The 15295-nt window shown below is 43.8% G+C and overlaps 1 protein-coding gene across 1 annotated transcript in view; it reads right to left on the bottom strand.

Moving 5' to 3' along the window:
* Nucleotides 1-15295, bottom strand: part of LOC103372268 (acyl-CoA synthetase long chain family member 3) — a 59303-nt gene that overhangs the window by 23685 nt on the left and 20323 nt on the right. Inside the window, exons 2-4 of the mRNA XM_008301866.1 lie at nucleotides 14917-15030; nucleotides 5891-6417; nucleotides 2750-2927 (exon numbers count right to left, since the gene is read on the bottom strand). Coding sequence (XP_008300088.1) covers nucleotides 2750-2927; nucleotides 5891-6265 — 553 coding nt within the window. The 5' untranslated portion in view covers nucleotides 6266-6417; nucleotides 14917-15030. The remainder of the gene's footprint in view (nucleotides 1-2749; nucleotides 2928-5890; nucleotides 6418-14916; nucleotides 15031-15295) is intronic.

Below are 15295 nucleotides of genomic sequence, written 5' to 3'. Positions count from 1 at the left end.
AAACTCAGCAAACGTTCAGACAAAGAATCTGTGAGACACTTAACCTTGTGGTAACTTCGTCATTCTGCATTTTTCAGTTTAACAAATCGGTCCTTGAAAGAATCTCAGGAATCAGTTTTCCTTGACACTGAAATGGTTGCTTGTTACAGACCCTTTATGAAACCCGTGTACGGAGGCAAGCGCTCATGAAAGACGAGTGCGATAGAGTCAATGCACAGCAGACGTACAATGTACACACACAGAGACGCACAGCGAGTGTTTGAGTTCACTGGGGGCCTTTGGCTGACTCCTTCATGCCTCTGTCAACATCAGATGCTCACGTAGACTCTCTCACCCCTTCTTCTGACGCCATCGCCGCTCGCTTGTCTCATTCTCTTTCCTCCCCTCCGTTTCGTCCTCCGCTGCTCTTTCCAACCTTTTACTCCTCTCCACCACCCACACTACGCACTGCCCCTGGCTTTTCCACTGTCGCTGTGTTTGTGTTTGCAGCGGAGAAAGATGCTCTGCAAAGATGCTCTCTTGGCTCAGTACTGGCGGCGTATTTTAAAAGTGTGACAGTTTAATGGAGCCTGAACTCAAGCGCACCGACAAAAAGAAGAGTCCTTCATGTGCAATCGAAAAGATTTAATGAATGCTGTGGATACTTGTGATAAATAAAGCGGTACTACGCTCTTTGCTAGAGAACATATTAAACAGTAAATCAGAGGAGAACACCTCGGGGCAGAAGGCTGCTGATGCACCGCTCTCCATGGACAGCTTTGCTCTGAATGGAAAAGTTATTTTTACACAAAGATAGAACAAGTAGTTGTTTTTTAATGTCCTCATCTGTAAAGTTTACAGACACTCTGTAACCTAATCCTAATGTTAAATGATTCACTTCACCTGAAGAAACTCAGAAATCCTCGTTTGTTTAGAGTGCAAGCAGCGACGCTGAGACAATCCTGTCGGCGTTTACGTGCATCTTCATCACAGAAACACTGAGGAATGGACGGGGAAGAGAAAGCGCGAAACAGGCTAAATAGGACACTTATGTAAGAGCAGAAGGGACAAATTGACCTTCTTCTGTCTCAGCTGGGCCTGATACAAGTTGTTCACTGCAGCCACAGACGCACACACACACACACACACACACACACATGCATGCACACAGAAAAATGGCCATAAATCAGCCGCAGACACATTTGGAAGCCGCTCAGTGGGAAAGACCAAACAGAAGAGGACGGAGACGACAGAGCTGCAGTGTACAGTATGACCTAAACCGACAGCACACTAGAACAGCTCCGTAAAAAATAACCGCCGTTTGCATCCGTCTGATCCACTGCAGGCACCCGTCATTTTCCAAAAATACGTTTTTACACTGTTAGAATGTTTAACTAACATCTCCAGTAGAGAAAGCAAAAGTTATGTGTCTGTGTGTGTGTGTGTTTCTGTGGTAACCAAAACATGTGTGCAAAGTATTACACAAGGTACAGTAAGTGATGCAAAGACCTTGTAAAGAAGAACTGACACCCTGGACACCAGCATACTGCCACAAAGGTGGTTCACATTCGGCTGAGTGTCAGTGAACGATGTTCGTCACGTGTCAAAACTTAAAATCAGCACTTCCATGTGAAAAAAGAGACTAAATCGGAGCACAAGCTGCACTGACAAAAATAAAACTCGTCATGTAAAGGGGGAAAGGGATCCAAAACGTGTCCAATAAATATCTGCAAAGCGGAGGAGTGACAACTAAAGATATGTCAGAAATGCAGAGAGACTGATGCTTCTAGCTGGTGTGTAACGCAGCACGATTCACTTTTACTTCAGTGTTTGGAAAAAAAAAATGAAGAAAAAAGTAATTTAGAATATTAAGTGCGTCTCATGAGGTGTTAACATTCCTTGTAATCCTCCTTATTAACATTCTGAACCCCAAAACACACTCATCTGTTTTTTATTTACAAGAAATGATCAGAGCAAGTAAATGTGAAAAGGGAAAGATCTGTCAGATTGTCAACTTCCCGACAGTTCTTGAACTAATCGCGTGTGACGTGCCATTCTGTCGGCAACACGAACCAAATCTGAGCTCTAAATGGTGACATTCAAATCAAAATCCTTCTATTTAACTTGTCTTATTTTCTTCAATATAAGACAAGTCCTGTAAAAAAAAAAATTCTGCATCCTTCGGCACGACTGAGTTGCAACCACACCTGACGAATATCAGTACTGTTTGATCAAACTGCACGCTGCCCTCACGAGTTAGTGAGACTAAAATAAAATGTACTCAATCAATAGAATAGCAAGGCTCAGAAACGGTGTTCAGAGGAGCCAGTTGTTGGCAGATACATTCATCACGGTGAAACATCTTTCTAGAGTTGATGTGCAGCAGGAAAAACGCTTGAAGTGGTTTGGAGCGGTGATAGAAATAAAAGTAAAATATCTATAGTACATAGAGCCACCTGAGGGAACTTGGATATACGTGTCGATTTGAGATTTTTCCAATTTTCATAAAACAAACAATCAAAAAAATATTCTACTATTGCTTTTTCTTGAAGGTATTCTGACTTTGTTATCCTGCATAGAAGACATTTCTGAGTTCTCTCTACTTCTAGTCATGCTGGTTCCATTTAGGTGCATAACTTTATATCGCAATTTAAAAAAAAAAAGAGGCCACAGTGAAGAAAAATGTGAAAGGAGCAAAAACAATAAAACTTCAGAAGGTTAGTGTCGTACCCACTGTGTGCGTCAACACTCTCAGACACCCTGGACTTACGTGGGAAGTTGTACATGAAGCAGGCCTGAGCAGCTATTATCCACTCCGCTCGTGTCTCACAGAAGATGGCGATGTTGGTTTTTGGCCGCTGGCCCAGCGACGCCAGACCGCTGCCCAGCTGGGTCGCCGCCGTGAGGGTCTCCTGGTAGGAGAGCCAGCGGTACTCGCCCAGAACTACCTGCAGGAGGGTGAGGAAAGAAGAGGAAGAAGAGTTTGTGATGTGCAAAGCAGGAATGAAACTAGAGATGATGATGATGATGATGAGACGGAAACTAAAGGAAGGATGGGTGCGAGTCTTGGAAGTTTATTAAAAGAACTGCAGTGCTGATGTTCACTATGCAAACACTACCCCAAACAAATGAACCACGAAACCACTGGAGTTTCCGGTTTTATTGCGTTTTGCTTGGGGGCATTTATGCCACAGCTACTCAGCGTGTTTCGTATTAAAAAGGCACAGGATTGGAAGCAACAGTTAACAACTGCTGCCTCTGCTGCAGCGCGTCACGGTCATCCTCTGCAGGAGAAGAAGATAAACACAGGCTTCTTCTGGATGCACTCATGAAAGATCTCTTCCTGCACGAGTATTAGTGAGGTTATACCGACTCCTAATGGTTAATAAATGCCAGTGCACACACACACACAGACAGTAATCACTAACTGTTGTGAAAGGCTAAGCTACGTACTCTTGTAGCAATAAGTGTTTCGACAGAGAGCTTTAGCGGGATTAGACGGATCAGGCTGCTGGGATTAGCGGCTAATTCAGAGGTAGTGTAACTGCACATTAAAGCTTGCCAACGTCTCACTGTGCATGCTCCAGAACCTCCAGATGACACTTTTTCAGAGTGTTCGAACTGTTTGGCAGATTGTTCGAGTGTGAAGCTAAACATGCCGAGGCCAGAATTTGACTCAGACTCGCACTCCAGTTTGAATAAATTCTGGATTTCCTCCTCATAACAAACACTGGTCTCTCCTCCTGTGTCCTTCTGCTGCTGCCTCTCCATCCTCTCTTAACATTTGTGAGGTCAGTGGAACTCTGGGCATCTAACGGACTAACAAGCTGTCAGCTGAAGGAGTAGAAATCATTTAACAGGAATTTTGCACATTTTAAACATTTACAAGAGGTCCGTCTAGACGGCGGGTCAAGACAAAGTCACCGAGGAACATTTTGAGTTATTGCAGTTTTTAAAAAGTCGTACGCTCAGAAGTTAAACACTTTTTTTCAGCCACACAATGTGACGCATGTCTGGTGCAGGAAAACTATTCAAACTACCTGGGCAGCCCTCCTTACTTTTTCATCGCCGCCTGTCCTTGATTGACTTCTCCATTCATGTTCACATCCTATTCTTTCTATTCACGAGGCCTCTTTCAACGCCTTGGGATGCTTCTTTAGATTGACTGACACCATTGTTCAATCCTGAATGTCATCTTTTTTTCCCTTTTCCATTCACACCGCCTTACATGACATTATGAACGGTGAAAACATTCATCACAATCCAGTGGATCTTAGGCGTTACAGATCCCCAGCAGACCCACATGAAGTGATAAGTCTGGTGCTATTCTATACAGTCTGATAATGTGGAATAGGGTTCCATTGCTGCACTCGTTCCTTCATTAAACTGCACCATGTTAAGTTATTTCCACATACACTGAACTGTAAAGGCTCCTTAAGGAAACTAATCTGCAGCTGAAAACCAATAAATGTGCTTATTTATTCCACTGCGATTAGAAACTACAGCTGCTTTCTGAAAGAGTTTATGTTTATGAGCTGTTTCTAAAAACGCAGGAATAAATTAGTTTGGGCCTGAGAGCCACTATATGACCTGCACGTGAGGGCCTGTACTCGCGCTAATCTAGATTTATCTACGCTGCATACACTGCATCGGGGGATAGTGTTGGTAAGCTCGTAATTAGAATAATCATTCTTATTCTGTACATACTAATTAGCACAATAACAAGCGAATGAAAGAACGTTTTAATTAAAGCATTCCTTACATTGCTGAGGATTTCTGGAGCCTGCTCAAGGGCCTCATTTTGAAAAAAATCGCTGCCATAATCCAGCCAATCCGTCCTCATTCTAGTCCGAGCCCATCCAGCTCTGTGTGTAGTTTTACACTCCATCATTCTCACTGAAAAAACGGTCGTCGCTCGGCAGGATTGAAAGGCTATCTTTGAAAAAAAAATCTGCTAAATAACACCATTTATCAGCCAGAACCTGTGAAAGCAGAAGTTCTTAAACTAATCATGTGTGGTGCTGTCAACAAACAAACGTCAGCTGTCTTATTAAAAAACTCACAAAGAAATCCAGATTTAGTTAAAAACTAGAACTGCTGGGCACAACCAGGAAGCCGTGAGCAACAGTTTCATGACAAAAATTCAGAGACTATTGTCCTGAACTGGACAAACTCCAGGCTGTGTTTACATGGAGAAAATATGGGAAAAAAATAATAATAATAATAATAATAAAAAGTTGTAAAATATCTGTAGTGTGGAGAGCTAGTTTAACTTTCTAGTAACATCTGTTCAGGCAAAGTTGATTCGAGTTTTCTTTTTCCAATGTTTGTAAATGAATAATCAAAGAATTCAACGTAGTTTTTTCCTTTTAGAGTTTCTGGAGTTCTCTAAACTTCTAGCCGGGGTGCAGGACTTCATGACGAACGTGTCCACAGTGAGTAAAAATGTGACGGAAGCATAAAACACCCAGAAACTGCTCAGATTTCAGAGGGTTATACATTTCTGCACATGGTGGAACATTTCTATTTGGACTTCCTGTACACCTCGCTCGGCAGATATTCCCACATTCCTCAGCAGATGTGTTTGTACCTTTAAACTGACCACTTTTTTTTTTGTATATTTCAAATTAGTTATATTTTCGGTTGATATTTTGTGGTTGTAATTGGATTTATTTATGCTTATTTGACGTATTCTGCTGAGTTATAGGAGGACACAACACACCGAGCATCACTGGATGTAGAGCAACCTGTTTCCAGTCTTTATATGAAGCTAAACTTAACTGTGAGTTTCAGTTTCTTCCCAAAATGTCCTTCCAAGTGCTTTTAAATTGTTCTCAGTGCCCATTTTTCCTCTGTACTTTTGTTCCAGTTTCATTTCTTTTCTACATTGCTGCTTTACGTCATTCTCTACCTTCTTGAACACCTTCCCGTTGCCCTGTCGCTCGTCCTCCTCACTCATCACCTCCCTCGTGCCCAGGCAGTCTCTGTGGGGGAACCTGGTGGCTGCATACTCAAACACCTTATCCAGGGTGTCCACTCCAGGGTGCAGCGACGTGACCAGCCTCTTGGTGGCGCTCACCGCTCGGTACGGTCCCTCAGGACACCCTTCGAGCGAGCGAGCCTTGGCCCTCTTGGCTCGCTCCTCCTCTGAGCCGTAGAAGCCCCCATCGGGCTGGGAGACCCAGCTGAGGAGGTAGGAAGGCAGGAAGGTGATGACGGTGTAGACGGACACCATGAGGTGGAAGAGGAGCAGCAGCATCGGGTTCAGGTCCTCCTTCAGCTTCATCTCGGTGAGCTGTGGAGAGCAGAGAGGAGAGAGTGTGGGGGAAAGTCCTGCTCCTGCTGTCGCTTTCTCTTTTCCTCTGTGGCTTTCTCTTCTTTTATAGAGCTGGTCTCTCCTTCCCCTGGCAGCAGGATGCCCACAGCGCCACAGCAAACCTACGGGAAAACATGACGTTAACCTGGCACTAGAGCAGAAACAGACACTGATATTTTTAACCTACTTTCAAAATGATGCTCGTGTTTGTGAGCTTTAAACTCATCCTGAAACCGAAACAAATCAGCAAGTCACATGGACCCGCAAAAAGCAGAAGAGACTATTTGTTATTGGCAGAACACGCTGTGACACACCAGCTCTGTGTCAAACGTTCCTTCCCTTCTCTGCAGCTCAAGTGCTCAGAACACTCACGCCAGCGAACGCAGCACATCAGTCACTGTCAGCCACCGTTAGCGTCAAAGCGACGAGGAAGGAAACAGGGAGGAATAAAAAGAGAAGGAAACAGCGAGGAATAAAAAGAGAAGGAAACAGAAGAGAAGGTGAAGAAACAAAAAGGAAGCAGGCTGGACCTCACAGACGTAAACAACACTCAGCGTGACAGAGCGAATAAAAGGTTTCTGGGGGAGTGTATGCGAGTGTGTGTGACAGGGTACAAGCCTCTAGACAGGAGGAGATACGACAACTGAACAAGCTGCAGCTCAAGTGTGTGTGTGTGTGTGTGTGTGTGTGTGTGTGACCACCGGCTGCACCCATTAAAGTCTATGATGTAAGATTCAGAAGGTTTGCTCTGAGGGACACACAGGAAAAGTGTGTGTGCTGCATACGTGCATTCTTTCCAAACCTTGTGGTATGATTGTGAGACTCCCTCCTGGTGAGGTGATGGAGGCTGACACACACACAGTCAGCAGGTGTTGGCCGAGTTCAGGAGCTGTCCAGAGTTCTGAACAGAGATCACAGCTCAGGTGATCTCATCAGGCTGCCTGGAAGCTCGAACCCTCTGTACTCTATGCACAAATTACAGCATTTAAAGTAAATTAGTCAACATGATTATGGAAGAATAAATACACGGAGCTGAGTATTGTTTAAACTATACTTGTGCAAGTCTCTCACTTTAAAAGGCAGATAATAAAATTCATGTTTGTTCCCCCAAAAACACGTTTTTTTTTTTCTGTCAAAGACTTCCTGTAATTTAGCAAGTAAGTTAAAATGCTTTTTAAACATACAGTTGTCCTCTAATGTATTCATCCCCTTCTGTTAAAGAAAAGACAAAACTTACAACAGTCACTCAAATAACTAGAAACTAAAAAAAGTAATAATAAAAAAAATTTGCTAAATTATAATTGAGTGAAATAAGACATTGCTTTTGAATTGTGGTTGAAAAGAATAATTAAAAAAAAAAAAAAATCTGTCCCATACACATTAGAGCCCTTTGTTGACGAGCAGTGGTCCAGAATACCTGTCAACAGGTGCAGAAGTCTGACTGAGAGCTACAGGAAACACCTGATGGCAGTGATTGGCTCAGAGGGTTGTTCAGCTAGATATTAGTTTACGGTCCCATCATGCTTGTTTTTTTGTTGTTTTTTTAAAATATTATTGCAATGTCATGATTTCCATTAAATTTTTATTCATTATTACTTTTGTCAATTTGAACTTATTCCAGCTGTTTGTTTCCTTCTTTAATGGGAGGCTATGAACACATCTGAGGACGGCTGTAAGTGGCTCGGCTGTAATTTTCACCAAAACTAGAATTACCATGGAACAAATGTATGATTTAGCCAACCAGTGGGTCTACATCCGTCTCTTCTGGTCCTGATTTATGTTGAATAATGACCAATTGTATCACTCATCATTTCATCCTTTTGGACATTTGTGGATTTGTTAATTTATTTTTCCATAATAAGCATATAAACTATGACCAGAAATGTTCCCGCGATCTTGCATTCACACGAGACGGACAGCAGAACGCCTCCAACCACGATGCTGCCAGCACACAATACAAAGGTTAAGTGTGAAAATTACATTATGGGTCAGACTAGATGCTGCACACCAGCTTTGAGCAGTGAACAGTTCTTGATAATCTGTGCAACATTTTGGTTGGTGTCAGAAGAGGATGGAGGCTTTGTACTCAGGATTCAGGATATAAGAGTGCAGCATCAGGGAGCAACAACCTGAACTCTACAGTATGTCACAAGAGTTTGATAAAGCTAATGACACGAATCCTTTTTCAGCAATAGAGTTCATTATATTCTATCTTGTGTTGGCTCATTTCTAATCGCATTTGGATTCTATTAATACTGTAGGACTGGATTGGTTTCTCTCGACTGCACTGTGGGCTGACCGACCCACTAAACTCCTTCTAAACTTCCATTTGGGACTCTGAAAACTGTGACACAAGTCAGCTCAGGTCACAGTTTGTCATCCCAGAGGTTCAGGGATGGACCAGTTTGGTTTGAGGCCTGGCTGTCAGACGTGACACCTGATTCACATTAGGTACAGTTTCTTTGTCGTGTTATCATAAAGTTCAGTCTCCAGGTCGACTGGTGTGTCAACATGGTCTCATCCAACCAAATTCTCACTGGTTGGAAAATGGCCCATGTTAGTTTAATAAGGGGAAAGCATCACATCACCAGCCTCCCAGGATTAATCCATTAGCTTTACAAACAACGTGGCATTTTATCTGAACACTGTAAGCTAACTTGTTTGCGTTATATATTCCTAAATGGTTTTAGTGCTGGAATAATCAGGCGACATGGTTCTATTTACAGAAATCACATGATGACATGACGGTGCAACTGATCTGCTCAAAGTCTGCCATTCGTCGTTGTCGGCCTCCTCGCGTCTATCGAGATGATGGGATGCACCACGGTCAGTCACTCGCACACGTCTTGGCGTGGCTAAACCAGCCAATGCAGGCGTGGCGGTGTTTTCTGGCATGAAGAACAGATGTGTACGGAGGCTTCTCGATCTTGTTGGGAAGACTTGCGTGTTTCCCTCTTTCGCCTTAGATGGGAACTGCGTGACATCTCGGCTTGTTTTGTACCGCTCACAACAGCAGCTTAGGGTTCAGGTGCACATATTAACTTTTTATGCTTATTTACAATTCATTTAGGTGATAAAGGCTTGCAGGAAGAGCGCTGTGGCCCATTTAGTTCATCTAGAGACCACGTACAATTCTTATTTTCTCTGCAAATAAGTCAAGAGTAGGTGTGAGTTCAGTCGACCAAGATGCCCTGTGTTGACTACAGGTCCAGTGCTCCACTGCAGCAGTAAGACTGATTCAGTCACAGCAGGCCGCCTGCTGAGTTTTTGTGGCCACAGAAACCTCTGAGTTCATGTAACCTTAGATGAAAATGATTCATGTGCGTTCCCTGTGGTGAGAGAGGAGGAACGTGTCAAATGGATAATCCATATTACCAGACACCCTGAGCTCAAATATCACATCATTATGTACGTAGAGAAGAAAAACCTGCATCGTGCATCTCTATAGCGATCACAGAGGAGTGTCACAGCACAGAAACTTCAGGTTATTAACTACATACTACTAATAATAATATGTGGTTGTTGGGGATGGTTACGAAGCACAACTTTTACAGCAGAGCAGGCTGGTCTCAGTGCTGACAGGAGAACCTCATCACTGGGCTATAAAAGGTTCTTAAACCGCCGTGTGATGACACCACTGTGAGAAATAACTCTAATGGACATCGACACTTCTGTTCCTGTGAGAACGGTGTGAGCGGACGCACCAGTACACGCCCTGACGTCTCCCAACAGTCCATTTTAGCAGCGCTGATTCATTATTCATATGAGGGAGAGGCTCATCTTGCTCCTGTAAAGCACCACATTGTTCCCTTACACCTCCGAAACCTGCCGCCGACACACACACATGGGCCGAACACGCCTCCCTCACGTAGACACTCATCCCTCAAGTGTCCCTTTGAGACTCATTAATAAACCAAAGATTTTACCACCACTGTTCTCCCAGACTGCCATCTGCTCCCTGTGGGATCTGGACTTCTTTCTCTACGGCGCTGGTGTCGTGTTACCCGGCCAGAATGTCTTGCTTCATCACAGGATGCGACAGAGCTGCACCCTCACGGAGCAGAGGTTTTACCCCGGCGCCGGCTATCGCCCCGCGTTTGTTTGCTGGCTTCGCTGTATCTTGTACTTTTTAAATAAGAAGGTCAATGAAACGGAGACCACAGAGGAGTAAACACACTATTAGACCAGAGGGAAGGATTCAGCAGAGCAGGGTGCTGCTGGCAGACCTCAGCTTCTTCCACTAATGTTCACAGGAGACAGTCAACAGAAAGTATTACACTGGAAGAGCAGCACCCACCGTTTTAATTTCCACTTTCTTCTGCCAATCATAAAAAACACCTGCGTTACTAAGCAATGGTATTAAAATGTTTTCCTCTAATAACTCACTGACTTTCTCCCTCATCTTCAGTTTTCTCCTACCAAAGCACTAGATTTGTCTTCAGACTCTTAAGGCTTTAACATGTTTTATATTAAATGTTTAAAGGGAGAATAATTTAATTTTAGGTGAGGACGTTGACTGTGGATGAACACCACATGACGTCAACCACAGATGTCCTAAAAGCAGGTGCCTGACTATCAATTAATCCAAGAATAAGCAAAGATGTAGAGTGTGAGTAGAACTGAAGTGGGCCAAGCTGAGCCACGGACTGTCCACCCACCTGTCAGGTAAAGTGACCACGCCCCTAATTATGTCATAACTTTAAGCTTTAATACAACTTAAACAGGTGATTTATATAAAAACTGACTTGCTGTCATGAACAGGAAAGTGAGCAACAGGGACCAGAAGAGTTTTTGGCACATCGCACTGGCTTCAGTTTTTCAGGCCTGGACGTGAACGCTTTGTTGAAAGCTAATGATCTGGTGCTGCTGTTAGCGAGAGAATAAAAAACATCCTGGAACCTACATTCACCATATTGCAGAGCCATAACGTCCCTTACTGGTAAACAGCCACATCTTTTACATTTAGGTTGTCCCTTCAAACTTGAAGAAGCTCGCTTTGGCGCTATGCTGTTTAAAGAGAAGATTAAACCTCATGTGTGAATTTAGTGGAGTGTCCCTTTAAGATGTTTTGTATTTTACTTCCTGTATGACATCGTGGGCTCACTTACATTTCAGCAGATTGAGCCCAAGACACGACATGTTGGATTACTTTAGCTTAATGACAATAAAGTTAAACTGAAATCCATCAATGTCAGAAAATTATGCCAATCCCAACGTGATGTCCTCAGTTTGTTTGAGAAAGCCAACAAATATGTTTACAAAGTTGTAGCCGAAGAAATGCTTGGCGTAGCTGCATCTTGAACAATAACTTGGGCGTAAAAATTGTTGAACAGTTTAGTGCTCTGGTGTGTGGTGCCACTAGCTAGAAACATGGACTGGAGATAAAAGATGGCTGTAGCCTCCGAGCCAATGTGGAAATGCCCTGAACCTGCATTCTTTCTAACAGCCAGCAGGGGGCGACTCCTCTGAGTCTGATTGTATATAGAATCAATGAGAAAATGACCCCACGTCTCACTTGATGTGTGACCTCAGTGCACATCTTACTAATTAATTTATTATCTGTGTTGCAAGTTCTAAGTTTCTTTTAATGTAGGATTAATAGTACGGTCCCATTTAAATTCAAAACACCAAAATTGCAACAGCCACAAATACAAAAAACTCCAGGCTTCAAAGTCCAGAGAGCCATCTGTAAATAAACTTCCATAAAAGTGCATCTGTGTGAGCAGAATACGTCTTAATTATCTGCAACCTCTGTGACTTATCCACCAGAACAACACAGTGGTTTAAACAAGCTTTCTGAAGGAGCCAACCACACACGGCCTGGTGAACAAACCCGACTTCTTCCCGTCTCTGCACGAGGTCGAGACCCGAAATTGCACCACAGCAAACGCATAAGCAAAGCTGACCCTAATCTGCCATCTTTAAAATGAGCGGCCACAATATGCAGACTACTGGTTTCTCAATAGTCCGCTTTATGCCACTAGCATGCGCTTTGCATTCAGCTTTCACTCACTGGATTAATTGAGTAATATTGTGGCATGGTCTACGTAGTGGTGGGGTGAGCAGGCGTGTGTGTGTGTGTGTGTGTGTGTGTGTGTGTGTAGCCTATATGTGTGTGTGAGGGAATCATTGCTTCCTCAAGAGACGGTGTGAATGGGGTCTTTTGTGTGCAGACGTCATCGTGCTTACACCCCCTCAGCTAAGCAGCCAGGCTGAAGTCTTGCAGAAACTTCAACACGGCCATTGTGGCGAAACGACGCAGCGACACACGACTTGTTCCCGAGGGTCAGACTGTGTGTGTGTGTGTGTGTGTGTGTGTATGCAGGACAGATTTGCCTATCTGAAATAATGACATAATCAAAAGCTTGCAAAACAACTCGAGTGTCTAAAGTGTGATTTCATGAACAGCCAAAGTACAGAACACGATTGGCTGGATTACGTGGATCAGACCGCAGCATTACGCTGCTTTTGTGTGGCAACATAAACTGTTGGCAGACACGCCGGCCACCAATCTATCCCTTTCTCTGCTGTAAGCTCTCTCAAAGCTGCTGAACTGAATCGCAAATTGTTTAAAAAAATAAATAAATCTCTAAATCAAATCTGATTGAGAGGGTATCTATGTTGGGATGAGAAAACTCTAATTTCCCCTGTGAGTTATCACAAATATTAACTGTATCATGTGTTTCGTAACATGGCAGTAACGTGGACTTGTATGCCGCTCGCTCTCAGAAACATGGCTTCCAGGGAGGAGCAGTGTGTGTCTGTGTTTTCTAAACGCATCGGACCATCCCCTGCAGGACAACGGCGTCTCTGTCCGTAGGTACAGGAGCTCTGAAACGGACCTGCATCATTTGATAACCACGGGCTGCTTCGCCTCTTGTTGAAGTTAAGAGAGAGGATTGTTGTGAGGTGACACAGTTTCAGTTCATAGCCTCTGAATAAATTAAACGCTGTTATAAAATGTACTGTCTGCATTTCATAACAGCAGAGGTTATTTATTCATGGCCTTGTTGATATGGACAGATATACTGGATGAACTAAAAAACAAAACATGGAAGCGTCATAGCGTTTATGGCAAATTAGGTTTAAAAGAAAATAATCTGAAATAAGAAACTACAGAAGCTGAATGTGAAAAAACGAGCTTGTGTTTACGAAAGTTATGAAAACTCTGGGTCATTCCTGATCTTATTAATCAGGAGACCAAAGACATGTAACAGACTGTGTAATTTAGACGACATTATTAGTCCTGTTGTGTCAGCAGTGAGCCACAGATGTTCCAGCTGCAACATCTGGGAGAACCAACTGGCGTCAAGTTCACAACACTGGAACCACAACTGACGGCTTCAGGTTCCAAAATAAAACACCTCAATCTGCCGCACGCAGTGGTCATGAGAGGTAGTTATCTGATTTCATTAAACAAAAAAAAAATGTATGAATCATGCAGGGGCAGACGTTTTTATAGGGGTGGCACTATGTCGCTTTGTAGGTCAAATAGTCCTTCTCTGGTCATTCACTCATCATTAGCTTATGCAGGCAGAGGTACACGAGAAGCTTTTTATGCAAACTTTAATTGATTAAAAAACTGTTTTGTTGACAAAGTTCTTAAGCGATAAAACGTAAGTTACATGAGGTACACTCAGATCCAAAGTGTTCTGTGAGCAGGTTTAACAAGTGGCCAAACTTTAGCCAAAGACGTTAAAAGGCAGCAGAAGATAAATCAGGACTCCATAACATCAGAGCTGATTGTTGTGCGACACATCTATACATCTATATATGCACCTGTACAACGTTCAAAGTAGGAAAAATCCATCCAGTTGTGTTGCTGTTCTGAAACTTGTGCGGTAGAATTATAATCCGTTAGTTAAAATGATTTAAACCCTTATTTTGTGCCAAAGTCACCAAACATTTTTAGGCAGTTTTTGTTAGATTTCTTATTAGATTCATGCAGTTTTTACATCCGATGACAATTCAAATTACAGTTACGGCTCTCTACACTCAGTTAGTTATCAGCCTGTTCTTGTTGACCCAGCACACCTGCCCAGAGGTGTTGCCAAGATGGCTGCCGGGTGGCACAACTCTAGACAGACTTGACCGCTTTAGGGCCGACTCACAGCTGTTGTTCTGAAATAACGAAACATTCAGCAGCTTGTTTCTCAGCTCGGTGCCCTGTTTTCGTAATAAAACCAAAAGTGTCTCAATGAGCTGCCATGTTGGTTTGAAATCAAGGCACAGAAGTGAGTTCATCCAATCAGGTGTAGCTGCTGTGTCCAGGAGTCTGTGTTGGCTTCCTGTTGAGGAGCACCTGTCCAACACCTGTCCAGCACCTGTCGTGACCCTGCATGGAGTCCATCAGGTGTCCAGAGTTCGGAGGCGGTGTGACCCCCCGTGGAGGTGAACCACAACTCTCTCTACAGCTACACAGCCAATTATCTCATTGTCCTCCCTCAGCACTAAGTTAGCCAACTAGTACCTGCATTAACTAATTAATTAATTACAGCCTCACGTTTTTACTCCTTAGCAGCACGAAGGCGTCTGTTTCCTGACCGCTCTCTGTGTTTGTTGGGTAACTTGACGCGGCTGCAGCATCCCGTCTGTCGGCGTGAGAATCACGGAGAACTTACCGGCGAACGTTTCAGCTCCTCCAGAGCAGCGGACCGTCCTCCTCCGTGACTTCAAGCAGCTCCGTGACTGAATCCATCCATCAGTCTGTCCGCCGCCGCTGCTGCTGCTGCGCACTGGGAGCCGGAAGACACGCGCGCCGTGTTGTTGGAGGAAGGGGGGGGGGGTTCCACTGCGATGTGATTGGACTGGTGGAGGTGGCGCGTGCTATGGGCCGGGCCTGGAGAAGGAGGGCGCGAGGTGGCTGCACGAGGGTACTGACGGTCAGAAGGAGCAGGAGGCCACGCGCACGGTACACGCGCACACCGCCCAGCAGCTCCCACAGATGTTCATACAAATGATTATTATTGATTTATTTAAATAATGTTTTTGTCGTTAGCT

Source organism: Stegastes partitus, unplaced genomic scaffold (assembly GCF_000690725.1).
Source record: "Stegastes partitus isolate 25-593 unplaced genomic scaffold, Stegastes_partitus-1.0.2 Scaffold1723, whole genome shotgun sequence".
Classification (NCBI taxonomy): Eukaryota; Metazoa; Chordata; class Actinopteri; family Pomacentridae; genus Stegastes; species Stegastes partitus.
Note: the sequence above shows the minus strand (reverse complement) of the source record. Positions and strands in the feature narration are given on the sequence as shown.